Raw genomic sequence first — 25,550 nt, 5'->3', positions numbered from 1 at the left:
TATGGATTGTTGCCTTGCGAACAAGATCCGGGCGGAAACAGTGGGTAGGCAGATGCAGTGGGGCAGAGCCAAGGTTGCTTTATAGAAGCTTGTGGGACAAACGAGGGCGGCTCAGGTCAGAGTTGCTGTGTTTTGCTCAGGCTACTGTGGGAAGACCCAGCCTGTGGGAAGCGGCCGCTCCTTACTGCTGGGGGCTCAGGGCTTCTGCCTGGCTTACCTGTTAGCCAAGGAGACAGCAGAACGGGTCCCCTAGCCGGTCACCATGTGGGCCTTCCCGGAGTTGCCGATGCCGCTGTTGGTGAATTTGATCGGCTCGCTTCTGGGGTTTGTGGCCACACTCACCCTCATTCCTGCCTTCCGTGGCCACTTCATCGCCGCGCGCCTCTGCGGTCAGGACCTCAACAAAACCAGCCGGCAGCAAATGTGAGGGGGCTGCGCTCTGGTCTGGGGCCGGGGGCAGGAGCTGGGCAAGGGTTGGGCAGGGGCGAGGACTGGAGCGCTTGACTGCGCGCCGAGGGAGATGGAGCGCTAACCTAGCAGCTAGTCGGGGACTCTGGTGGGTGAAAGGCAGATCTGGTTAGCATTGGGGTAGGGATGTGGGCGGGAAGGTGGGACCCTTGGGAGTATCTGGGAATCCAGTAGTGGTGCCCTTCCCCGTCCCCAAGTTAGGTTACGGTACTACTTGCACTAGTGAGTGACCACGCCCCCTCTCCTCTTCCCCCTCCACCCGGCTTGCTGCTGGGCCACAGCCCAGAGTCCCAGGGAGTGATCAGCGGTGCTGTTTTCCTTATCATCCTCTTCTGCTTCATCCCTTTCCCTTTCCTGAACTGCTTTGTGGAGGAGCAGTGTAAAGCCTTCCCCCACCATGAAGTAAGTGGGTTAGTGAGGGCGGCTGGCTGGGGCTGGGAGCTGCGAGCTACCTGAGAGAGTTGAGGTTACTTGGGTTGGGAGGGAACGGCTGAGAACGAAGAAAAGACGGGAATTCTTGAAAGGTTAAGTGGAAGTAGGCTGGAGCTGTGACCTGCCCGAGCCTCCCCCAGTTTGTGGCCCTGATAGGTGCGCTCCTTGCCATCTGCTGCATGATTTTCCTGGGCTTCGCCGATGATGTCCTGAATCTGCGCTGGCGCCATAAGCTACTGCTGCCCACAGCTGCCTCACTACCTCTCCTCATGGTCTATTTCACCAACTTTGGCAACACAACTGTTGTGGTACCCAAGCCCTTCCGCCCAATTCTTGGTCTGCATCTGGACTTGGGTGAGTACCCCTACCACTACCGCCCCTGTGGCCCCTATTCTGGTCACCCTTGCCCTGTGAGATATCCAGCAGAACATCCTTCCTAGTGCTCCACTTTCTCCTCCAAGTGTCTCTGGTCTGTGTGTCTCTTTAGATCCTTTTGTTGGCCCTTCATCCAATCCTTTATCTCACCATTTTCCTCAGAAGGATATCCTTAAATTCTCCATTCTACAGGTGGCACTACTTCTTTTCTTACTGTTTTCTCCCCCCAGGGATCCTGTACTATGTCTACATGGGGCTGCTGGCAGTGTTCTGTACCAATGCCATCAATATTCTAGCAGGAATTAATGGCCTAGAGGCTGGCCAGTCGCTAGTCATTTCTGCTTCCATCATCATCTTCAACCTGGTGGAGCTGGAAGGTAGGTGGGATTGGACTGGGGAGAGTAGATAAGTCTGAGTGTTAATAAGGAAGTTGCCTGATAGCTGGCTTTGAGGAATTCAGAAAAAGAGCAATACGTGAGTAATTATAGACGATAAGGGAAGTTATTTACTTTGCAAATAACAACTAAGATTTATTAAATTTGAGAATGAAAAATAGCAACCCTTATTTATAAAGGGATTGGTACTAATAGGTAGGCCTTGGTCTTCTCCTACTGAACATAAATAATTTTGTAGAACCCCCAAATCAGGCAGGGTCACTCTGTGACCATGATAGACTAACTAAAAAACCAGACCTCTCTTTGGGCTAACATGAGTGATTGCTGCTTCCTTTGGATGACAACTCAAGTTCCTCCCACTTCTTGGATAAAAATTATTAAGATGCTAAGGGGAGGAAGGTATAGCTCAGTGGTAGAGTACATTCCTAGCATGCATGAGGTCCTGGGTTCAATCCACAGTACCTCCATTAAAATAAATAAAGCTAATTACCTCTCCCCTAACAAAACAAAACAAAACAAAACAAAACAAAGTTATTAAGATGCCCAATCATAGCATTACCCTTGCTGACAGCACCCAGTCACTCTGCCTCCCTGCATCCGCCCCAGAATTACTTAAAACAAATCCTATGACAAGTCTTCCTAACACCTCCTTACTGAGGCATCCCGTGGTTCCTCAGGGTGTGTGGGTTCCCAAATCTCCCCTGTTACAAGTCAGTAAACCCAGCTTTGACTGTAGGCCTGTTTCTGGTGGTCTTTGGCTGATGGACTCCATAAGTGCTTATTAAAGCTATGCACTTTAAAAATGTGCTCTCACTTTAAAATTTGTAACAGCTCTATGTGGCAGGTGTTTTCATCATCCTTTTTTCAAAGGTAGGAAACTGAGGCTCAGAAGTTAAACGTGTCATGATCAAAGTCACACAGTTAGGAAGTAAAGCTTGTATTCAAACCTAGATCTGAATGGTCTAAACCAAATGGAAGACAGTAACTAGTTTGGGAAGAGGTCATGAATGAGGTGAAATATTGAGAATTGCCTGGGTAACATAAAAGGGGTAGTGAGTTCTTGAAACTTGGGAGAGGTGGACAATACAGTTTGGGACAGAATTTAGGGACAAACAAAAGTAGGACCACGATGTGCAGGGGAAATGGCCATCAACTATTCCTTCTTTCTTTTTCCCCTGCTTCCAAAGGTGATTATCGGGATGATCATGTCTTTTCCCTCTACTTCATGATACCCTTTTTTTTCACCACTTTGGGATTGCTCTACCATAACTGGTAAGTAGGCCTGTGGATGGGGGACAGCTGTTTGAACATGTGGCAAGTATGGTCCTCATCATGACCATTTCCCAATGGTGAAGCTGAACCTGTGCATCCCTGTACTGTTTTCTGGGTCTTCAGTTGGTAATATTCTTAAATTGCTCTCTACCCAGCAGTATCTGGGGGCAGGTGCTGTGGAGCCCCCAGGAATAGATGGATTCAGGGCCTTGAGTCCTGGAGAGTTGCTGGGAGAACTGGAATCTCCTCTGAGCCAGAACTAGGGTCAGGGCTAGCCCAGTGCCCAGTGTGTGTGCTATGAGAGAAAGGACTGGTAATGCCTCTTGCCACTGGCTCAGATCCTCTCCCCTACACAGGTACCCATCACGGGTGTTTGTGGGAGATACCTTCTGTTACTTTGCTGGCATGACCTTTGCCGTGGTGGGCATCTTGGGACACTTCAGCAAGACCATGCTACTCTTCTTCATGCCTCAGGTGTTCAACTTCCTCTACTCACTGCCTCAGCTCCTGCATATCATCCCCTGCCCTCGCCACCGTATTCCCAGGTAGCCGATTTGGGGCTTGAAAGGGGTATCATAGCTTTTTCACTTGGGACACTTAAAGCCAGCCTTACACATTCGCTGGGTAGAGGGAGTGGACCCAAGGAAGGGCTAACTCTTTCCATGTGGTTAGCCCTTTATAAATTACAGAGCACATTTATTTGCACGATCTCATTTAATGTTCATAGCAGCTCTGATCACACAGAAGCAAGCAGCAGAGCCAGAAATAGATCTCAAGGTGTTTGACTCCACATTCAGTGCTCTTCCTATTAATTAACCACAGTGAAGAGAGTTCTTTGAGTAGTGGCTCAGTCACATGAAGCTCTCTTCTCCTGCAGACTCAATACCAACACAGGCAAACTGGAGATGAGCTATTCCAAGTTCAAGACCAAGAGCCTCTCTTTCTTGGGCACCTTTATTCTAAAGGTAACAGGGTAACAAGGAGGTAAGGCTCTAGGCTACCATTCTGAATTCAGGGAATGGGGAACCTAGGCCTGCATCAGATCCAAGGGGAATGTGGAAGCATTAAGCAGATCGCCATTCCTGGAGCATAGGTATTAGCTGAAGTTCTGTCCACTTCTGGTCCCTCCAGGTAGCAGAGAGCCTCCGGCTAGTGTCAGTGCGCCAGAGTGAGAATGAGGATGGTGCCTTCACTGAGTGTAACAACATGACACTCATCAACTTACTACTTAAAGTCTTTGGGCCCATGCATGAGAGAAACCTCACCCTGTTCCTGCTGCTACTACAGGTGCAGTGCTGTTGGGAACAGGGTTTACACCTCCTTGCATCCCTTCATCTATGGTTCTGACTCTAGTTTGTTTCTCCTTGCAGGTCGTGGGCAGTGCTGTTACCTTCTCCATTCGGTACCAGCTTGTCCGACTCTTCTATGATGTCTGATTATTGCCCTTTGCTTCATAGTCTCCAAGGTTCCTGACTCATGCCCACTGACCTCTTCTGGACCAAGACTGCCTCCTGGCCCAGGCTTCTCCCACCCTTCATTGTCCTCCTTTTGTCCTCAGCATTTCCTGTCCCATAGGATTATTGCCGTCCTGGGCCTTTCTTGCCCTCTAATGACTGTTGATTGGACTTTGCCTATGGCTTTTCTCAACTTGCCACTCTCCCTCTCCATCCTATCCTTGCAGCCTCTTAAGGTGGGCTACTGTAGCTTTTATGCAGTTACAACTCTGACACTCAAGGAATATGTTGGACCTGGGGACAGAACCCTGGCTAGGGATAGGGACACAGGTTCGAAGGTGATGACTTGACATTTGCCTATAAATTAAGAATTCTGATGATTAAGAACAGACTCAGGGGCCAGGTGCTCCCAGTGGTGACAATAAAGTGTTGTCATTTTCTTATTGTTGTTTCTGCAGGTGTATTTCCTATATGGGCGGGTTGATTGAGTCATTTCCTCCAAGAGGATGCCTTGCTCTCTGACCCATCCTTTTTCTTTCAGTACGTCAGGCCCCTTATAGCAGGAATTGAACAGGAAGAACTAAGACCAGACAGAACATGTTGAATAAATATTGAAATCTTGCTTCTTGGGTGGCATAGAGGGCCATAAGATTGGCGTTACCTGGTCTCTGGTCTGGGGCCTAACTTCCAGGGGGTCTCATTCCTTCCCTTTTTCACTGTCTTTGCCGAACAAGAGGGAGTGACCAGACCTGGAAGGGGTGGTAGAGGTAGATTTAGTGTTGACCCGTTTCCTTTAAAAATCCTGGGCCTGCACAGACTTGCCAGAGGCTCTGAAGGTGGCTTCAGACTCCACCCTCTTTGTCTTCCGGTTCTGGTCGCCAGCTGTAGCATTTAAATCTGGCGCGCTTCACATGGATTGGCTACACCCGGGAGTGGTTAGCTGTCTGCCAGCAGCTCCTCCTCGCCTTTTTCCCCGGGCAAAAGGTTTTCAAATTCGGCCAATCGGCGGGCGCGTTCCTTCAGCCGAAGCGCGTCACCGAAGGGTTAACCGCAGCCAACCGGAGGCGGGTATTAGAGAAAAGAGCCAATCAGGAGGGCGCAGGGGGTGTGCCCTGGGGGCTTATAAGGGCGGCCCCGGGGCGCGCGCGACGGCAGTTGGACTGCGGCGGCCGGCTGTTCTTTATCCTTGCGAGGCATCCACCTCACCGTTTCTCTACCTCGCGCAGCATGTCGGGCCGCGGCAAGACCGGCGGCAAGGCCCGCGCCAAGGCCAAGTCGCGCTCGTCGCGCGCCGGCCTCCAGTTCCCGGTGGGCCGCGTGCATCGGTTGCTGCGGAAGGGCCACTACGCCGAGCGGGTGGGCGCCGGCGCCCCGGTCTACCTGGCGGCGGTGCTCGAGTACCTCACCGCTGAAATCCTTGAGCTGGCAGGCAACGCGGCCCGCGACAACAAGAAGACGCGGATCATCCCTCGCCACCTGCAGCTAGCCATCCGCAACGACGAGGAGCTCAACAAGCTGCTGGGCGGCGTGACGATCGCCCAGGGAGGCGTCCTGCCCAACATCCAGGCCGTGCTGCTGCCTAAGAAGACCAGCGCCACCGTGGGGCCGAAGGCGCCCGCGGGCGGCAAGAAGGCCACCCAGGCCTCGCAGGAGTACTGAGGGCGCCCGCGCCGCTACCGCCGCCGCCCGGCCCTCCCCTCGCCACCACAAAGGCCCTTTTAAGGGCCACCACAGCCCTCACGGAAAGAGCTGGGCCACGTCGGGCTCCGGGCCGGACGGCCGCGCGCTCGCCCCCTCCGCGGCCCCGGCGCCGCCCGACCCGCCCCTCCCCCGCGGGGCTCGCTCCCGCCTGGGATCCGCGGAGCGCGGCCGCTGGAACGCCACTCGGCCCCGGGGCGAGTACCGCGCTCGTGACTCGGCGGCCTTGGCCCCAGAGTGCTGATGGGCTGCGGGGAGGCCGCGGCACCTTCTGGAAGGCTGGGCCAGCCGCGCTGACGCAGGGCCTGGGCGCGCGGCGGGGAAGGTGAACGATGCGGACGGCCGCCGGCGGGACCCCGCAGCCACGGCCGCGCGCTTTGCTCTCCAGCCCGGTGCTCCAGCCACGACTTCAGACGGGACTCTGCTTCCGGCGGTCGAGGAGTCGATCACATCATTTGCCCTAGCGTCTCCTTTGCTGCCAGATCCCAGGCCTTGCACGTCCGCGCTCCTTCCATCTCCACTCGCAGGCCTGTGCGCGGCGCGGACGAGACACTTCAGCGTGAGCGTCTCCCATAGGAGTGGGGGTACCCGGCCTCCAGCCGGTCCTGGCGGGCCCCCGCCCCGCTCCCCTCCCAGCGGGTCCACTCGGCAAGCCAAGCACCTAGATACCAGCACTAGTCCGTTAATCCCGGTCTGGACTGAGCCGCCATTGGCTTCGAAACTGGAATTTTGCAGCTAACCCATCCAAGACTAGTACTTTAGGTATTGGGGAATTTCAGATGGACTAATTTTGTTTATTAAAGGATTGGTTTTTTTTTTAATGAGGTGTCTTCATTTTGCAAAACGGTGGTAGAATCGGTGACTTTGTAGATGCTTAAAAGTAGTGGGGGAGGGAGGACTATCTAAGTAAGGCTCAACTGGAGAGAGACAATTCGTAGATTATAAGATTATGGCCCTCTCGGTGTTTCCTGGGAGACAATCTATTCTGTTGCAAGATGAGACTACTGAGACAAAGTGTGTTCCAGGAGAACTTTGTACAGGGGTCCCAGCCTTAGATAAGGAGAAAAGGGTTTTGTGTGTCCTTAATGCAACCCCACCAGAAACAAAAACACCCTCAAATGTGTTTTATTAGTAGAATTGGTTACATTCAAAGGCTGTGGCTTATTAGACATTTTCTCTAGAGGTGGAGCCTCCACCTGAGGAGGCAAGGCAGTAATTAAGGCCCCAAGGTGAGACGAGCCTATGGAAGCCTCTGCAGTTCAGTCCCCTGGGGTAATCACTCCCCAGGGTAACAGTGAGAATGGGGCACTGAGGGCTGGGATGTAGGCACTGAACAGCAGCAACCCAGGCATCTGTGCCCCACAGACCAGTTAGTGGGCATCATTGAGTTGCCGTGCAATGTCCAAAATGTTCTTGGCTCCTTTGTTCAGCAACAAGGTGGCCAAGCTTATTCCCAGGTTCTCGGCAGCCAGCTGAGCTTCTCGTGGGATGTTCCGGGCAGTGATGCCCACAAGCTGTGGATCATCCTCAGGGCCATCTTCATGCTGAGTGCGGGAGGGAAGGAGGTAGGATTTGGTGAGCACGAAAGGGGAGATAACATGTAGATGTGTTTCTTACCCCTCCCTCACCCTCCAGCCTTGGCACCTGGGCAGGGACATGGATGGTGGCCTGCATGGTCTCTTGCATGCTATCTGAGCCATCCAGACTCCAGACTCCTCCAGTAAGGTACAGCTGGGAAAGAAAACCGTTGCCTCAGTATGCTGTGAGAGGAACCTGCTTAAAAACCTGGCCTCTTTACTGGTAGCTCAGGATGCACAAGAGAAATGCCAGTTCTTTCCTTGCCCTCCCACCCATCTTCCTGTTTACCTGGCCATCCTTCATGGCTGTATGCACTGCCACTGGCACACTGCAGCCTCCTTCCTGCAACGGGAAGTTCTGTGTGTGAGCGCCAAGGACCTTTACCACCCTGTGACCAGAGACCTCAGACACAGACCCCTCTGAGGACATAACAAAGTGAGGCAGGGGCCCAGACCTGGGTCCTGTCCATACATCTGAGAATGAGTTACCACTAAATACAGAGCATTCATTTGAGAACTCTCCCCACCACCCTTCCCAACTCCCTAGGTCCCCACACCTCCACAGGAGCCTACCAGGTGCCTCAGGAAGGCCCGTTCAGCAATGCAGCGAAGCAGAGTCTCTGGATCATGCAGCACACACACCAAATCCAAGATGTCCTGGTCCTTGGCTCGGACTTCCACTGCCAGGGCCCCCTGATGGAAATACAGCCTAAGACATCAGCCCCATCTTTCTCCAGACTGGAGCTAAGGATGGGAACCAGCCCACCTCCACCTGCTTCCCGAGGGCCTTTTGGGCCAGTAGCCTCCCAAGGCCTGCCCCTCCCTGGGAATGTTTTCCTTGGTTGAGAACAAAAGAAATAGGCACATCAATTCGCAGCTTCCCTGGGCAAGCATACCTGACCCACAGCATACATGCACTCCTCGGGATGCAGGATCTGTCGGGGCAGAACAGGCAGTCAGAAGGGTGGAGACAAGTGCCTAAAAGCACAAGGCAGTGAGATGGGGCTTCCCTAGTGAGAGTCTGGCCTCTGATCCCCAATCTCCTCAACCTGGGCCTCATTTCCAGCTTGGAGTGTTAGAAGTAGGTGTTCAGAAAGAGAATACAGGCAGGAAGGAGATGAAGATTAACTGTGGGGGGAGAGGGACAGGCCTTACCTGCCCCACCCGATTCTGCCAGCCCATGCGCTGCAGGCCAGCTGCGGCCAAGATGATGGCACTGAACTCCTGCAGCTCATCCAGCTTCCGAAGCCGTGTGTTGAGGTTTCCCCGCTGTGGAGAGACGCTAAGGCCGGCAAGTGCTGGGAAGCCTGGAGCCTCATGCTGTTCCAGTGTCTGAGTCTATCTGCTAACTTCTCACCTTTGAGTTCTCAGCTTAATGATAACAGCTAACACTTATCTCATACTTACTACGTGCCAGACACTTAAGTGCTTTACAGATGTCAATTCATTTAATTTTCACAACTGTATGCGGTTGGTAGTATGATCGTCTCCGTTTTACAGATGAAGAAAATGATACAGACAGGTAAAATAACTTGCCCAAGGTTACAAGACCTCTGAGAAGCCTTCTCTGATCCCTAAATGTGTGTTTAGATGTTCCAGCTAGGATCTTCCAGAGAATTCCCTACTTTGTGCACTGGAGCACTTAGCAAATACTGTTTTGAAAATTAGTTTTACAAACATATAACACTGTAAAAATCAAAACAACATAGTGGGGTACAAAACAGAAATGGAAGCACCCTCCAATTCTCCTGCCCTGAAGTAATCACTGTTCAGTATCACTGTGTATTATCAATACCCAGTTGTCTGTCTCCAGAACTAAAATGTAATCTCTATATAAGCAGGGACAATGTTGATCTTGCTCACCATTATCTCCAGTGCCAGGCACTTGCCTGGGGCTAAGAAAACATGAAAGGATTATGAATGAATGGATAGATGGGTGGATGAATAAGAGAACAGAGAGTACACTGCAGCCATGGGCCACTTCCTCTGGAAGCCCCGTCTATTCTCACAACTCCCAGGGCCCTCTGGACCTCGTCTTCCTCCTTGGCTGCTGCCTCCTCCCTCGTCTAAAAGGATACAATACTCTTGAACTCCAGATGTGGAAACTTTCTCTGCAGCTGGGCTGCTCTCCGCAGGGAGCTGGTTCCCACCACACTGCTCAGAGAGAGGGTTTAAAATGAGATTTAACCCCAGGCAGGCACTTTTCCTTTCCTCCTCCTCACACCCCTCTGTCTTCTGTGCAAATCCCACCAAGATGCCTATCCAGGCTCCACTCACCTCTTTTCTGGCAAGGTTTCTAAGGTCTTCCCAACAAATTTGGGGTGAAAGACAACAGCATCATAAGGGGTCTCCCGCCTGGGGATGGAGGGAAGATCACAGAATGAGGAGGAGGTCTCAGTTCAGGTCACTTCCAGGCTGTCTCAACAGTCAACTAATTGGCATTTTCTGAGTTTTCTGCCATGCTTGACACTCCTCAGGGCAAGAAAGACAGCCTAGAGGCAGAGGGCCAAGTCCCAAAGCCAAGGTTAACATGATTCCATGCCCAGTGCCCCTGACTCTTACTTGCAGATGGCTCCAATGGTGAAGCCAGGAGGAAGCACTGTGGGCAGGTCCTTCAAGGAATGAACAACCAGGTCCACTCTAGAGGGATGGGAGAGAGACAAAAAGAAGGGGTCCAAGCAGTAGGCCTCCAGCCCTTTTCCACTCACTCCTGTCTTTATGTCAGTGTGGAGCCCAGAGCAATTCAGGAAACAGGCCTTCATAAGACCCTGGGACCCTGAAACCTGCTCCCCTCTTCTTGTCCCTTCTACCCACTTCTCCTGGCCAGTCCTACACTCCAGGCAGCCAGATGGCTCAGGACCATGACACTCTTTTTCTGAGGCCTGAAAAACTCACATATGAGCCCCTCACTAGCCTATCCAAGCGTTTAAGCCCAACAGTCTAGCTGATATCCAGATCCAAGGCACACTGGGGTCACAGCGAGAACCTGGGAGGGCGCCATGTTCCCCTCTTTCACTTACTCATTCTTCTCCAGCGCGTGTTCCAGCTCCTTGGTAAACAGGCTCTTCTCTCCAATCTGTTGGGCAAGAAAGAGCCTCAGAGTGAAACTTTTGGGGGAAGGAAAGAGGATGGGTGTAAAGGATTGAGTGGAAAATGCTGTTACCTTAGAGAGTGCAGTATCAAGAATCTTGTCCCCTGTGGTAGACATAGCAACTGAGGAGAGAGTCAACCAATCAGACACCCATTGGTCACCATTTATTGAGCCCCTACTGAGCCCAGCACTGTGTTAAGATTCATGGCGGATACGGAGGCACATAAGCCCCAGTCCCTACCCTCTGGGAATGTATGATCTAGGAGGAAGACCAGAGACACTCATAAAAAGACTCAAAGCAGAAGTTAAATGCCAGGCTAGCCCAGGTAGTCCAGAGCTGGAGGTATTCAGAGGAGGAAAGGGCCCCCAAGCTGGGGACAGCCAAGAATTTTCAGAGGCAATGGGATCACGCTTTGGTCCAAGACAAACCCAAAACCAGTGTTCTCCCTTCTGGGAGTGGGAGGGGAGGTGGGGGGGATAGGTAAAGGCTTCCCATTAGCTTCCATTTCTGTCCAGAAAACTCACTGATTTCAAACTGCAGGCCTGGGTACAAGGCTTTCAGCGTTGCCACCACACTGTCCGTCTGTATGCGGGCCAGCTGGGGACAGAAATTCAGGTTAGTCCTGTCCTCTGGCCACTACACTAAGCTCAGACTTTCATAGGGCAGGGAGATCCTGAAGGGACTGGAATTCAGAGAGAGGGTTGAAGGAGCCCACTATACCCCAACAACTTCCCCAGCCCAGGGACTACCTTCCACAGAATGCAATCTGCCATTCTGCATGGGATTTAATACCCAGTCATCCCATTTCCTCCACCCCTAAGCTGCAGGGAACCCTCCAGCCCCCGCAACTTATAATACTGTGAACACAGAATTCTTCTGACAAACCTCCTCCACCCTGGTACCTGCACTCACCTGGCTCTTGCGGGTACCCACGCGAATCACTCTCATCTTTGGGCTGTTTTCTTCCTGCAGAAAAAGTCCCCAGGTCACAGTCCCTGCTATTCTTCGTGTTCCTCAACACCTTGTCCAAGAACCAGAATCACTGGCTTGGAAGAAAGGAACCTCAGCCCCTGGCCTGGGGCCAGCTGAGCCTCGGAGTGGGGAAACACTCCAAGACTGGTGTCTTTGCCTCCCTACTACCTTCTGCCTCCTTACAGATCCAGAGAAGCAGAGACCAGAGGACCTGTTGCTGTTCTTGCTGCAGTAACCAGGACACTGAGCCCTGAAGCCCATCCTAGCTAAGGCACTGGGAGTGCTGCACAAAGACAGGTGGATGGAGAGATAAGACCCATCAGCCTGGCCCCAGGGAGGGTGGGGCCTGCAACAGGCAGGGGCAGGGCAGCTGGGGCCACACTGGGGAACTTGTGCTGAGTCACTGAGGACAAGTTCTGCATCCACAATAGAGCAGCACTCAAGCTTCAATGCCACGTAGATGCCGTAAGATCCCACACTTGCCACACTATGGATCCTGTAATCTGGTTGGAATACAGACGTAAAGGACTGGGGTTAACAGATCTGATGTATAGTCCTGCTCAGCCTCTTGGCTGGGTGACCTTGAGCACACATCATTTCATTTGTTCATCTATAAACCTATTTGCTCATCTATAAAGTGAAGAAGTTTGCACTCAGGTATATTCTGCCTTTGATAGTCTACAAGACTAAGAGGCTGAGCTGCCTAGTGTCCATTTACCTAGATTGTGGCCTCTGGTTTCACCGGCAAGGAAATATTAGGATGTCAGAGACCAAGCCAAGAACTCAAAGGGACATGCCTCTTCCTCTTGCCAGGGCACCTTGGACAAAGGTGCTCAGCGCAAAGCAGGTAAAACTGGGTTCTCCAGCCTGAGGTCCTATTTCTTTCTAGATCAGACAGTAGCCATTATAGAGACTATCAACTTCCCCTGTGCTGGGACCCTCATCCTGTGGAGTTCTACAGTCTGGCATTTGGGGCCTCTGCTGCTGGAGTTGACAGCTGCCTGCTCATGGACTCTAGTCTACTCCATGGCTATCACTTTTCCAATAAATAAACCCTGGGGCACCCTGAGCAAATTAGGCTAGGCTTGAAATGCTAAACATGGCCACTAAACTTCTGGACCACAGGGAGCCCAGAGAAAGGAATCCAAGGTCCCAGAAACGGCTAGGTTCAAGCAAACTCTTAATCTCACTGATTCTGCACAGCATATTCAAGTCAAATTGTTCCATTAAAAATTATTTATCGAGCATGTATATTTTACAGCTACTGCTTTTAATCTTCATAACAACCTATCAGGTAGACAAGGCAGGCATCTCTGGGACCATGTTACAGAAGCAAAGGCTGGCTCTGAGGAGTGAAGTGATTTGCCCAGGGTCACATGGCTAATCATGGGCAGAGAGCTGGAGCTAGATCTCAGTCCTCTTACTCCTCGTCCAGTGCTCAGGAATGTCTGCAATGGCGAAGAATTCCTCTTCCTACCAGCAGGCAGGACAGGGAGAGATAAGCAGCTGCCCCACCCCTTTCTTATCTCAGGCTGAAGTAGGCCTCCACAGGCTCTGCAGTTTGCATCTCACAAGCCCAGAGCTGGGCCTGCAGGCTAGGAATAGGAAGGCCCAAAGTGGCTCCCCCATGTTCGTAGCCCAGTGGTGTGTCTCAGATGGGGGCTTTGAGAGTAAGCTGGGGCTGGGTGACCATTAAAAGAGTAAAAGGGGAGAAGGTGCACTTTCAAGACTGCGTGCAGTTTGGAGACTTCGAGGTATGCTCTCCTCTCTGGATCCAAAGTGGAACATCTTCCCAAAGTGGCTGAGTTTCTCCTGGAACCTGTCTCGTGTGAAAGGAAGCAAGGGAATAGCACCCTGTTTCCTGCAGGTTAATTTTCCTGGACTGGGTCACGAAGTCGAGAGTCGTGGTTGCCAAGCCTGAGGGAATCCCATCTAGATCCTTGCCGGAACGGGGCTCCGTTCGAGACAATCCATCTACTCTTAACCCCGCCCCCACCGCTCCCTGAGTCCCCTAAGGCAACATTGATTCTCTCAAGGGCAACCTAGCTACTGGCCCTTTAAAAACTACATGGACCGGAAAAAAAAAAAAAAGAAGACAGATAATCGTGCCGACCAATAAGACGACGGAGGGTGACAACTTGGGGCCAATCATTGCACCCACTAGTGCGGAAGACCCAAGTGGCGAGGGTCACAGGCTCAGGACTCACCGCCTTTGCGGCCGCGTTGCCGTTACCAGACATGGCTGTGCACGGGAGGAAGACCAGGGGCTGCCGCCAAGGTCCGCCGGATCCCGGGGAAGCCGAACCCCGGCCGGCCCGCCGGCACCTGGCGCACGCGGGGCTCGCGCTCCTCCTGCGGCAGCACACTCCAGGCTCTACGAAGCGCCTGCGTCACTTCCGGCGCCGCCCCCGGGGGGCGTAGCCCCTCCCTGGGCTGGAATTAGACCATTCGCCGCAGAGAAAACCTTACCTTGGGTTACCAACCCTACTCCGCCAGGCTGACCCCGGCCACCGGATTCTCGGTGGTCTCGCTCTTCCTCGTTTGAGACCCAGGCCCAATTGTCCGTTTCTTTTACCTAGACCTCGATCTGAGCCAGGAATACTGATGGCCAGTAGTTAAGATACTCTCCCGGGATTTCCCCACAAACTGAATTCCTTGCAGTTGTCTCCTACACGCAAAGGGATCGCCAATGAAGCCAAAGGTAGGCGTGCCCAAGAGGAAAAGGATATTAACTCTACAAATGCTGCTCTGGAAATAAAGGCACCTTAAGCAACTTGCCATGTACCCAGGCTGGATTCGGCATCAACAAATAAAAGGGTCCTGCTCCTGAAAGTTAGTCATCTGGAATTATGCAGCTTTATCTTTTTAGCTGTGGCACAAGCAATTAGTGCAGCTTATGTGGCGCTTCTGCTACAACCCTGAAGTAGGCAACGTTTCTATTTTTAAAATGAGGAAACTGGCTCAGCAATCAAAGGTCATGCCTGAAGACAAATAACTGTGAAATGGGAGTGCGAACACATTATTAGTTTAGTGGGAAAAGGGCTTGTTAGTAAGTGCTTTACCCACTAACGTTACTAATAACCATGTATTAACTATTATACAAAGACCTGGACACCTGTCACTCATACCAGGCCCTGAGGCCCAAAGGATTCCAGCCTTGATTATCTGTGTCTTGTTTCAAAAGCACCTGGTACTTGACAGAAATGTTTTGCAGCTATACTTTAAGAGGTGTGCGGTGGTCAACAGCCTTGAACAGGTTCTGACCTGACCACAGGAACGCGCCTAAGGCAGATGAGCCCTGGAGGTGTCCCAAAGTTAACTTCTCTTCATTACCATCCTAAGAACTCTGTCCAAGGAGGGGCTCTGTACTCTGCTAGGCACAATTCTTGCTGTGTACAAAGAAGCGTGGAAGACCGCATGCCACCCGCTGCCCCCGTCTGCCCCAGGAAATCTCTGCCCCTTTCCTACAGCCCTAATGACATGTCTGCCTCCTACCCCTCAAATTCCCTTACTCCCCTCCCTTCGGGGAAAGGATTCTTTAGAGCACAAGCTCTCCCTTCACCATTCCTTCATCAATGAATGAATTATTTCTGCTCTGCTATACTGAATCTGGTTTTGTTTGACTGGTATTTGTGACTCCAGGTGAAAAACCCATTGAGGGATCACTGACCCACTGGGGATCAGAAACCCAACCACTGATTGGCTACTCAGGCCTTCATAACAGCTGTACCAGAAAGATGTTGTAACTCCAAGTGTACAGATGAAGAAACCAAGGTGCAGGGAAGATTAAGAGCTGCCCTAAGTGAAACTAGGATTCAGATTCAGGTCAGCTGATTCGAGGTCTGTATTCTTAGCCACTACCAATGTAGTGAACTCTGCCTCTTCTAAATACTACCTAAAGGTCCAAATTACTTCAAGTAAACAAACCCCACAGGAGCAATTTTACGACAGGCAGTGTAACCTAAATTATACCCACACACCTATCAACACAAACCTCAGGTGACGACTTCAAGCAGGGAAAATGTTTCAGTAAAGACCCTCTATCCTGCTTATCATCTGGTACTGAATACGGCAAGGCACCAAACCACCCATTATGAAGGCAAGCTTAAATCCAAGACTCCCAACCAGAATCTGCCTCCTGCTTGAATACTTTATCCACACAACAGCCACAGAGATCAGCCAGGCTGAAGAGCAGGGACCGCAGTGCAGGCTGCTGTTGGAGCTCAGGCCTCAGGCGTTTGCAGAAGGTCTTCAGTAAACTGAACCCTGCTAGATGCCACAGGCCCCACCCATTACTGGAATGAGGTCTTGTTAACATCATCTTTAAGGAACTCTGTAGGAAGGCAAGTGGGGCTCTAGGAGAGCAGAGGGAAAGAAGTGCACCTTGCACAGTTAAGAATCACCAGGAGGTCTCCAGAATAAATCCTTCAGGCCCGAAATCACTATATTCTTTTATTTATAGACTCTGGGAGCCAGGAGCCAGCACAGCCTGGTGCTCTTGGACAGAGAATAAAGCAGCTATTGTCCACTCTGAGGTTGCTGAGGTGCCCTCCCCCGCTGATCTGGAGCGATCTACACAGCTCAAAAAGCCAACAGGAGGAATGGCGGGCTGGCCAAAAAGAAGCAGGCAGGAAAAGAAAGCCCCCTAAGTCCTGAGGGCTATGGCATCAGAGAACAGTGGAGTCCTGGGCATGGCTGCCTCATTCCTGTGCAGCCCTGCCTCCCCGTGTTCCTGCAGCTGTGCCTCCACCATCGCACCCCCTCCCACCCGCTGCCTAAGTGCCCCTCCTGGAGTGCATGAGTAAGTCCCGCTGCAGCCCAGCCTCCAGGCTCGTTGTCAGCCTGGCTGTGGGAGGATCGGTCAGCAGAGTCAATTTGTTGAAAACACCTCGGCCAAAGTAGTCAGCAATCACAGAGAAGCTGTCGTTGGAGCACTTGAGCTGCAGGGAAAGAGAGGAAGAACGAGTCAGAACTGAAGTGCCCAGAGGAGGAGGAGGAAAGAACACCAGCCCCTCCAGCACTGGCTGCCTCCCCGAGGGGCAGGAGTCACCTGGCCCGATCATCCCTACCTGGTGCTGGAACTGATCGTGGAGATCTCGCTTCTGTTCCTGGGCCCGGATCATATCCATGACCTTCCGGTTTTCAGGCAGGCAGGTGGGGCAGTCGGCGTCGCTTTCTGAGTAACTCTCAAAGCAGTGTTGGTGGAAGGAGTGGCCACAGAGAAAGTGGACTGAGGGCAACTCCAAGGCGCTATTACAGATGCTGCACTTGGTCTTCTGGAAAATCTTTGGACTACAGGCAAGAGAGACCAGAAAGGAGTGGCGAACAGCGAGGACAGGGCCAAGAGCCATGTGGAGGGAGAAGGCAGCTAGACTCAGTGAGGAGAGAGAAGTCCCTGGTAGGGAATTACGAGGCCCCGCTCTTCTTACCATCTAAAGGAGGTCACGTGAGGACCCCACCCTGGGCCTGCAGGGAGTCTCAACATGCTCCCAGCAGGTCCACCCAACCCACTGTAGGGGGATTTTTCTCTTTCCATTTCCACCACTGCCACTAAATTGTCTTTTTGGTCTTTACTCAGATGTGACCCTTTCAATGAGGCCTTTATTCAGTTTTCCCCTTAGAACTTATTACCATCTAACAAGCTACAATATTTTGCTTATTTAACGTTTACTGTCTGTCTCTGCTTCCACGATATAAGCTCCACAGAGGCAGGCTTTTCATCTGTGTTAAGAACAGGGCTTGGGACATAATGGGGGCTCAGTTAATATCTGTGGAATGAAGAAACTGTTGTTCTCTGATAAAAACTTTATAGAGTTAAGGGCAGATAAGACTTTAAGAGTGGAGATTAATGTCTACTATACACATGTCTCTATTATCCATTTTCTGTCCAAGTTTCTACCTCTGAGTACTTCCCACCACTCAGATGTGTGTCTAGAAAAGGTTAAATACAGGCATGTACAGAAAGAAAAGTACCTGCTACAAGATAATATCCTCCAAATTTCAAGAAATAACATTGTGTAATTAATCATTCTTTGGAATTCCTCCATTAAAAGAGATCTTCGAGGATGAAATGCTCAAACACACTCCATACAATCCTCTGTCTGTGAAAACTATCTAATGACACCCTGCAAAGAACAAGGTTACCCCCGCACACCTCCGCACCTCAGATGCCAAGTACCTGGCCTTTAACTCCTGGATCTCCTGGCGGATGCGAGTGGTCTCCTCTCGGTAGCGCCGCACCCGCAGCTCGTCCTGTGCGATCTGCTGGCTCTGTTTCTGCAGTTTTTGGACCAGGTAGTCCCGGATGACAGACAGGGTGGCAGTGGAGTTGTGCGCCAGGGTCTGCACCACTGAGATTGGGGACCGGGAAGAAACAAGACCATGAACTGAGCAGTGCTCTCTGGATAGAGCTGAAGGGCCCCCACCCTGGAGCCCGACTGTCCGCAGCCTGCACTACCGCCCCGTCCTCCCGAGTACCTAGAAGGGGTGGCATGAGGTTCTTGCTCTCGATGTGCTTGAGCACGGCTGCCACGTACTCCTTGCAGTCCTCCTCCTTGCGTGCAAAGTAGCTGAGCGCCTGCTCCCACAGGGAGGGCTCCTGCTCCCCGTGGCGCTCGCACACGGCGATCACCTGCCGGTACTGCTCGTGCTGCATGTGGTAGTGCATGATCTGCTGGAACCTGGGCCGGGGCAAGGCGCACCTCAGGGTCCGTCCCTGGAAAGTGACTCGGACACATCCCCCCTCCCTGAGATCCCCCAAACTCTTACAGTTTCCCCTGCTCATAGAGGTAAAGGACCCCATCCTGGAAGTCATGCATCTGGCAGAGGACCAGGGCCTTGTCAAAGACGTTGCAGAAGCGGCCACTCTTCAGCAGGGAAATGGCCTCTGCATGAAGCTTCTCTTTGACCTGGAGGAGGAGGAGGGGAGAGCTGCTGGACATCAGGGGAAAATGACGAGGCCTCTCAGGACAAGGCAAGACAACCATCTCTTCGCCTCAGTCCAATTTCCTCTTCACGGGGGACCATTTAGGCCCCAAGGGTGAGGTGTTATGGTCTAAAGAAAGCAGCAAAGGGGGAGGGTACAGCTTAGTGGTAGAGTGCATGTTTAGCACGCACTAGGTCCTGGGTTTAATCCCCAGTACCTCCATTAAAAAGAAAGAAAGAAAGAAACGAACTTTAAATCACCAACCCCCAAAAAGAATTTTTTTAAAAAGTGCAAAATCAATAAGACAGCTTAAAAGAAAAAAAGAAAAGTTTAAAAAAAAAAAAAAAAAGAAAGAAAGAAAGCAGCAAGAGGCAGCCATGAAAGCAACAGGAGCAGTGTCTTTCTCCAGCGCCTCTGGCAGCTCTGCCAGGTCTCACCTGCGGATCCTCCTCATGGGCCCAGTTCTGGAGTCGAAGCTCGAGGAGCGTGTCGTAGATGCCCTGTGGGGAGTCGGGCTGTACCTCGCTCATGTGCTCAAGGAAAGCTTTCAACTCCCGTGGGTTGTTGGCAAAGATGGGGATGAACTCCTCTGAATTGGCCTAGAATGGCAAGGGAGGAGAAGGGAGGCCGAGGGAGTGAGCTGGGTACCCGTGCCCCTAAGGTGACCCCTGTTGCCCAAAAGCCATTCTCCCTGGGCCTCACCCGGCAGCCTGGAGCCTCCCTATCCCCTTGGCTTTCGAGGCTGGGCCGATAGTCAGTACAAAGTCCCTTCAGCAACTGGGTCGTCTGCTCCGGTATGTGGTGCATAAGAATCTTGCCATAGCGTTTCATGTTGCTCTCTGCCTGCTCAAAAGGCAGCTTGCCAATGTACCGGAGGGCTTCCTGATAATTCTATGGACAGATAAAGGCAGAGTAAGTGCATGCTCCTGCCTCACCCGTCAGGAAACACTTTCATCATCCCAGGGACGTCCTAGAAAAAGAACAGGGAGGGCCCTGTCCAAGTCAAGAGGCTCACCTACCTTGATGTCCTCTAGCTGGATCTTCAAGTACCACTCGTGATGGGCATGGTTCTCAGCCAAATAGAGGGCATGGGAGTAGTAACCAGCCTGCCGGAGGACCTTGATAGCTGTCTCCACATCAAAGTGGACTTCACTCTCACTCTTTGTCTGCCAGGGAGACATTAGACAAAACCATTCACCAAGAGGTTGTGGTTGGGGAAGGGAAAGGAAATATGCATCTGATTTTTGGACCAGATTCTTAAGCTAATAAAATCCATGCTTTTATAACACTGTTATCCTGCTTCTCAGAAAGTTTCTAAGGGCCAAATTCTTCCTCTGCCTGTCCTATTAAAGGGACTCCTCTGGGAACACAGGGCTCCCCCAGTGCATTTCCCTGGGCTTAGATACCATGGGAAGTTCTGGCATCATAAAACAAGAGGGGAGACAAGAGAGAACTCACAGGAAAGGCTATTCCTCTTCCAAGTTTATAGACCATGGTCCTGGTCCCCAGATAAGGTCAGCTCTTTCTTCTCCCTGCAGCCCTGGTGGAGCCCCTCATGCTCAGTGGGACCCTTGAGGAATCCTCCACCAGCCCCACTCTGTACCTTGATAAACTCCTCCAGCTTCGAGCTGTCCTTGAGCTTGGTGTAGCAGTTGAGCAGCAAAGTGGTGTGGTCGGCATTGGCCAGGGACTGCCGGTGCAGGGTCTGCAGGTAGGCTGTCAGGTTGTGGATGCGCTGGGCATCCAGGAACTTGCGGATCACATAGGAGGGTTCCAACTTTCCAATGGTTCTAGGGAGACACATGCATCAAATAGCACCTGGATCAGAGCACTTCTCAAACTCTCATGTGCACCAAAATCACTTGCAGATCTTCTTAAAATGCAAACTCTGTTTTAGCAGGTCTGGGGTGAGGCCTGAGATTCTGCAATTCTAACAAAATCTCAGGTAATACTGATGCTACTAGACTGTGGACCACATGAGTAGCAAGGCTCCAAAGCACTGGCTCTTAAACTTAGCTGAAAACAGGAATTCTAGAGAGGTTAGGAAAGAGGATAGAGGATAGACAGGTTCTTAAAACCCCTCATCAGGTCAGAAAAATTCCAATACCTAGTATCAAGGGAAGAAAGCGTGGAAGCAAGAGATGAATACCCTTTTCCCTTTAAAGAATCAGGTCAAAGGTCAAGCTAATGTTTAAAATAACAAGTACTCATCAGCTTAAACGCATACTGGTCATATAATATATTTGACCCTAAATATTCCCGTTCCAATAAGGTATATCATCTTCTCACTTGAAGCATCACAGTTTCTGCAGGAAGAAAGAACAGTTCATAGCGGAGTCCACACTCCTTTCCCAAGCACAGGTTTTAGTCTATCTGGCTGCTGGTCCCTGCACTGAGAGCTATTTCCTAAAGCGCCTCCAGACTGACCGAATATACTGCTGGACAGCCCCATCGTGGTTGCCCTTGCTGTACAGATGGTCCCCATACTGCATGAAGATCTGTGCCAACCCATCACTGTCCAGATGCTGGCTCTTGGCCAGGTTAATCGCCATCTCAAATAGGTTCTTCTTAAACAGCATCTGGAAGGGAAGAGAGATTAGAAAACTAGAAGCAGCAGTCCTGAGAAGACATCTTCCCAGAGCACACCCACAACACACAAGCAGCCAGTCCTGAAGCTCGGATCTGACTAGATCTTAGACTGGGCGGGACCTCTCAGATACCCCCAAGATCGACATCGCCTCACCTCACAAGTTCTCTGCAGGCAGGCAGAGTGGACCAAGAGTGGGCTCAGGCTTCCAGCCTCTGCTTCCCTCTAAGGCCTCATCCGAGGCCACCAACTTTATAATCCTACCCTAAGGGAGCTGAGTATGGCTGTGACCCAAAGGGAAGGAAACACCCTGGCCAAGGCGACTTGGGGAGCCTGTTCCTAGAGCTGTGTCTGGGTGCCCGTGGCCAGCTCTGGGAACCTGGTGGCCTTGCCTCCAGTTTGGTCTGTGTGTCCTTCTCCTGCAGTGCGTGGACCCGCCCATCCCGCGTCAGCACGTACAGGGAGCCCCACTCAGCAAGCACATCCACTACATCCTCAAAGACGGCACTGTAGGCTATGAACTTGTTGCACAGGTCATAGATGTTGAGAATCTGCTTGTCGGAGCTCTGGGAGTCCCTGCTGGTAAACTCTGACCTGTGTGGGAAAGAAAAGGCACCGGATGTTTGTACCACTTCTGTCTCAGCTCCGCTACGTTTCCTTTCCCATGACAACTTTGATGCTGCCCATCCCACCCGGAACACATCACCGCTCTGGCCCCTCTGGCAGTTCACCCTGTAACATGAAGCACTGCATAACATACAGACCTGGCCTTACCCTTTAGGATCCTATAATTAACATTGTGTCAGATGGCAAAATTAAGTATGTTCAAACATCTACTCATTTAATGAATACTTAGTGCCTGGTGTACGTAGAACACTATACTTAACACTGAATGAAAACAAACAAACATCTGACAAGGATCACTCTCATCATGCTGAGGACTCTGCCGCCCTTTCAGGTGGCTCAGAGAAAAAAATGCCCTGTCCTGTATGTACTTCCCAGCACTTTCCAATTTCTCCACTACTCAACCCCTTGTTCTTCCACCCAATTTATTTCGACTAGAGAGTAAAAAAACCCAATAGGAGGTCCAAAGATTTCCTGGAGCGTTCTAGGGCACCAAGGCTGCTCAGCAAACGTCTGTAGCAAAACACACACTTTTCAGTAAAAACATTATAACTGACTCTAGGCGTAAGCACAACCTACGTAAAACCAAAGTAGGGGAGTGACAGAATCCAGGCATTAGGAGTTTAAGATCAGGTTAATTCTGGGGAACAAGTCCAGCCCTCTCCCTTTCACTTACTTGGGAGAAACCTTCCGGTCACGGGAGACAATGACGAGGTAGCCTCTAAACCAGTGAGCAATGAGTTTATGGCCCTCGAAGGCAAAGCAGGGCCCGCGTTCATCAGGCTGGTACAAGTAGACACACTCATCCCCCGCCACTATGAACTGCAGGTCCTGAGAAGGGTCGCTTAGAGCTGAGCAGCGCAGGCCACAACCATGGGTGTCCAACTCCACACGAGGGTAGTCCTTTCCAGAAACTATGTAGGACTGAGAAAAGTAAGAAAGGGGTTAACAGGCTCCCTATGAGGAGGGGGCATGTAAGCCTTTCCCAAGGTATCCCCAACTCCATACTGACTCTCTCCACTTAATTCTTAGCAACTTAAGACTTCCCCTGGCTGTTCTGCCTTCTCCATTAACCACCATCCTTCTATTAAATATATAATTAAATATATGTTTTCTTTTCTAGTACACACTATCACTACTCACTACCAGTATTCAACAAGTAAGAGAATTTTACTGCTTTATCAAAAAAGTATTTAAAAAAACTACTGCTGAGTAAATCAAGTACACTACAATAAAATGTAAAAAGAAAAAAGAAAAAAAAGAAACACAAGTTTACGAAATAACCTAAACAAACAATTGCTGAGAGTAAGCTGTTATAAATTAGGAGCACCAGGAATCAGAGAAATTAAGCAACTTGTCCGGTATCACTTAACAAGTTAATTAGTGAAAAAACTCAGGTCTTTTACTATAAGCCCAAGCATTCTTTTCCTAACTCAAACTCTTCCCAGTCTCCTAAATGAAGATATAAAACATTAAGCTGGGCAAATGATTCAAGGCTAAATGATGAAAAATTTAAGAGTCCTACCTCTCTTGTAAGTTCCTGATCCCAACCCTCTGAGCAACAGAGAAGCCCTTCCTGCCTGCCCCTAGAAGTGGAGGCCTTGGTAATACCTGAACGTTCTCAGTTGTCACAACAAACAAGTGAGTGGTCTTTCCTGCTTGGCGAAAAGCCAGTCCAGTGACAGGATAGCTGCCCTTGTGTAAAATCTGGGTCTTGCTATGCCGGTCCCGGGTAATGTCCCCTTTGTTCAGTGTAACACTGCCATCTGTGAAACCTGGAGGAGAGCAGGAAAGAGCACTTTATTGAGGCTGAAAAGAACAGGAAGCACAGAAGGGGAAAAAGACCATTTGAGGCACCTGTTAGAAGTGACAGTCTTTCTCCTGATACCCAACTTCTCCGACAGTTACCATGAAGATCAGGACTCACTGACTCATTCTCAAAGAACCAAACTAAATGCTTTCTCATCCTAAACTTGAAAATCTCAAAGGCCTCAGTTCAGTACAAAGTGGTCTCATGAAAAGGGTGAAGATGAGCTGCAGAAGCAACTCTGAAGAAAATCTATCAAGAATCATAGGATGTTAGCTTCACCTTCCTTCTGCTTACCGATGGCCATAAAGTTGAGATTTTCATGGACAGTCAAACAAGACACAACAGTCGGCTCTGTTCCTGGGATGGCAGGGAAAATTCGAGTGCAGAGTGGATTACCACCATCTCTCTTCTCCAGGTTCCAGATCTTTACCTGTGGACAGACCTCAGATGTGTGAATGATAGTTGCCCTCCAACAACCAACCACTCCCAGGCTTCTGGGTCTTTCCCGTTTCTTTTCTAGGACTCACCAGGGGGTTGATACCCTCTTCATCCTCACCAACAGAGGCCAGAATATTGTGCTGCTTCAGTTGGTACAGGTGTGTCACCCGTAGTTTGTAGGCCTGGAAACCTGTAAGCTGTAGGGAGCGGGGCAAGAACCAAATCTGGCCTTCCATATGTGAAGAATAGTCAAGGAGCCTCCTTTCCAAGGAGAGATACTTATATTTAGGCCAGAACCAAAATAACAACTAACATACATACAATTCTTTAAAATTTTCAAGCGTTTTCCCACATATTATCTCCTGAAACTCCTCCTCTTAGAAAAAGAGTAGAAAAGAAGGCCATAGTTTAGTGGCAGTAATATGAAGAACAAAGCAGCAAACTCATGGTCTCGTTTAACTTCTCACCCACAATACTGGGCAGGGGGTATAATAACACCATACACACTCATATTTTAAAGCCAACTTGTAAACAACAAGGACCTACTGAATAGCACAAGGAACTATATTCAATTTCTTGTAATAAGCTATAATGGAAAAAAATCTGAAAAAAATGTATGTATGTACATATGTGCATAACTGAATCACTTTGCTGTACACCTGAAACACTGTAAATCAACTACAGTTCAAAAAAATTAAAAAGTATATTTAAAAAAGCCAACTTGCACCCGTTTTTGACTGATCTTAAAAACAACCTTGCCACATTGTTATTTTACACCCCTTTTTCAGGTAAGGAAATTGAAGCCTAGAAAGGTTAAATGACGTGCCCAGAATTGCTCCCTCAGCTGGCAACAAGTTAGAGAACAGACTTCCCCCTTTTCCCCTCAGACCACAGAAGGAGTGCTGGGCACCAATCTAAAGGAATGGCACGGAACACGAACCCCTCTGATGGACAGCTTTCATCACAGCTGAATCTCTTCAGGGATCCGGGAAGGGAAGAGACAGCTCCAGAGGAAGGATATCTCCAAAGACTAGGCTCCCTCGGCCTGAGTCGCAGACAGTGATGCCAGGAGGGAGGCAAAGGAACTTGGATGCAGCGGGTCCAGAGGCAGGCGCGGCCCCGGGGGCAGCCCCATCACTACCCAGCGGCTCTTTCACCAGCTCCTTGTCAAAGAAAACGAAGCGCCGCCACTGCAGGTAGGCCGCCATCTTGGCCGCAGGCCCCCGCCTCCGGGAGAGAGATCACGTGAGGGGTGCCGGCGGATCACGTGAGCCGACAGCGTCCTGGAGCCTGGGTGCACCAGCCTCTCGGGTCCGGGTGACACCTTCCGGCTCGCTGCTGGGAGAGTGGGCGGGGCCGCGAGAGGCAGGGGTCCCCGCCCGCCGCTCGCTCCGCAGTTCGGGATTTTGTCCGCTCTGTAAGTGCACTGGC

The 25,550-nt window shown here is 50.8% G+C and overlaps 4 protein-coding genes across 6 annotated transcripts; 2 read left to right on the top strand and 2 right to left on the bottom strand.

Annotated features, from left to right (window-relative positions):
• The first annotated feature begins 9 nt into the window (after nucleotides 1-9).
• On the top strand, nucleotides 10-4,839 carry DPAGT1 (dolichyl-phosphate N-acetylglucosaminephosphotransferase 1). 2 transcript variants are annotated; one of them, XM_010953432.3, is made up of 9 exons: nucleotides 20-423; nucleotides 750-870; nucleotides 1,041-1,254; nucleotides 1,506-1,652; nucleotides 2,858-2,942; nucleotides 3,299-3,487; nucleotides 3,820-3,907; nucleotides 4,074-4,229; nucleotides 4,313-4,839. In XM_010953432.3, exons 1-9 carry the CDS (start codon nucleotides 263-265, stop codon nucleotides 4,376-4,378), a joined length of 1,227 nt encoding a protein of 408 aa, XP_010951734.1. In that variant the 5' UTR covers nucleotides 20-262; the 3' UTR covers nucleotides 4,379-4,839. The 2 variants fall into 2 exon arrangements, with proteins under 2 accessions (XP_045371542.1, XP_010951734.1); XM_045515586.2 differs by lacking the exon at nucleotides 4,313-4,839 and having other exon boundaries at nucleotides 10-423; nucleotides 3,820-3,926; nucleotides 4,074-4,209.
• Nucleotides 4,840-5,026: 187 nt separating this feature from the next.
• H2AX (H2A.X variant histone) lies at nucleotides 5,027-6,915 on the top strand. Its single transcript, XM_045515588.2, has one exon. It carries the CDS (start codon nucleotides 5,624-5,626, stop codon nucleotides 6,053-6,055), a length of 432 nt encoding a protein of 143 aa, XP_045371544.2. The 5' UTR covers nucleotides 5,027-5,623; the 3' UTR covers nucleotides 6,056-6,915.
• A 288-nt stretch (nucleotides 6,916-7,203) lies between these two features.
• Nucleotides 7,204-14,477, bottom strand: HMBS (hydroxymethylbilane synthase). 2 transcript variants are annotated; one of them, XM_010953435.3, is made up of 14 exons: nucleotides 14,205-14,477; nucleotides 11,676-11,729; nucleotides 11,288-11,360; nucleotides 10,835-10,884; nucleotides 10,692-10,747; nucleotides 10,234-10,311; nucleotides 9,949-10,026; nucleotides 9,750-9,825; nucleotides 8,827-8,940; nucleotides 8,568-8,606; nucleotides 8,245-8,364; nucleotides 7,961-8,014; nucleotides 7,739-7,825; nucleotides 7,204-7,638 (listed from the first exon to the last, which is right to left on the bottom strand). In XM_010953435.3, the coding sequence occupies exons 2-14, from the start codon at nucleotides 11,709-11,711 to the stop codon at nucleotides 7,465-7,467; spliced, it is 1,035 nt and encodes a 344-aa protein (XP_010951737.1). In that variant the 5' UTR covers nucleotides 11,712-11,729; nucleotides 14,205-14,477; the 3' UTR covers nucleotides 7,204-7,464. The 2 variants fall into 2 exon arrangements, with proteins under 2 accessions (XP_010951737.1, XP_010951736.1); XM_010953434.3 differs by lacking the exon at nucleotides 14,205-14,477 and adding an exon at nucleotides 13,943-14,128.
• Nucleotides 14,478-16,173: 1,696 nt separating this feature from the next.
• Nucleotides 16,174-25,365, bottom strand: VPS11 (VPS11 core subunit of CORVET and HOPS complexes). The gene is made up of 16 exons (XM_010953436.3): nucleotides 25,141-25,365; nucleotides 24,209-24,357; nucleotides 23,976-24,111; nucleotides 23,483-23,646; nucleotides 22,548-22,795; nucleotides 21,640-21,841; nucleotides 21,088-21,239; nucleotides 20,264-20,450; nucleotides 19,680-19,826; nucleotides 19,363-19,551; nucleotides 19,098-19,259; nucleotides 18,504-18,643; nucleotides 18,213-18,415; nucleotides 17,914-18,085; nucleotides 16,805-17,027; nucleotides 16,174-16,675 (listed from the first exon to the last, which is right to left on the bottom strand). Exons 1-16 carry the CDS (start codon nucleotides 25,325-25,327, stop codon nucleotides 16,511-16,513), a joined length of 2,826 nt encoding a protein of 941 aa, XP_010951738.2. The 5' UTR covers nucleotides 25,328-25,365; the 3' UTR covers nucleotides 16,174-16,510.
• Between the last annotated feature and the right edge of the window lie 185 nt (nucleotides 25,366-25,550).

Source organism: Camelus bactrianus, chromosome 33 (genome assembly GCF_048773025.1).
Source record: "Camelus bactrianus isolate YW-2024 breed Bactrian camel chromosome 33, ASM4877302v1, whole genome shotgun sequence".
Classification (NCBI taxonomy): domain Eukaryota; kingdom Metazoa; phylum Chordata; class Mammalia; order Artiodactyla; family Camelidae; genus Camelus; species Camelus bactrianus.
Note: the sequence above shows the minus strand (reverse complement) of the source record. Positions and strands in the feature narration are given on the sequence as shown.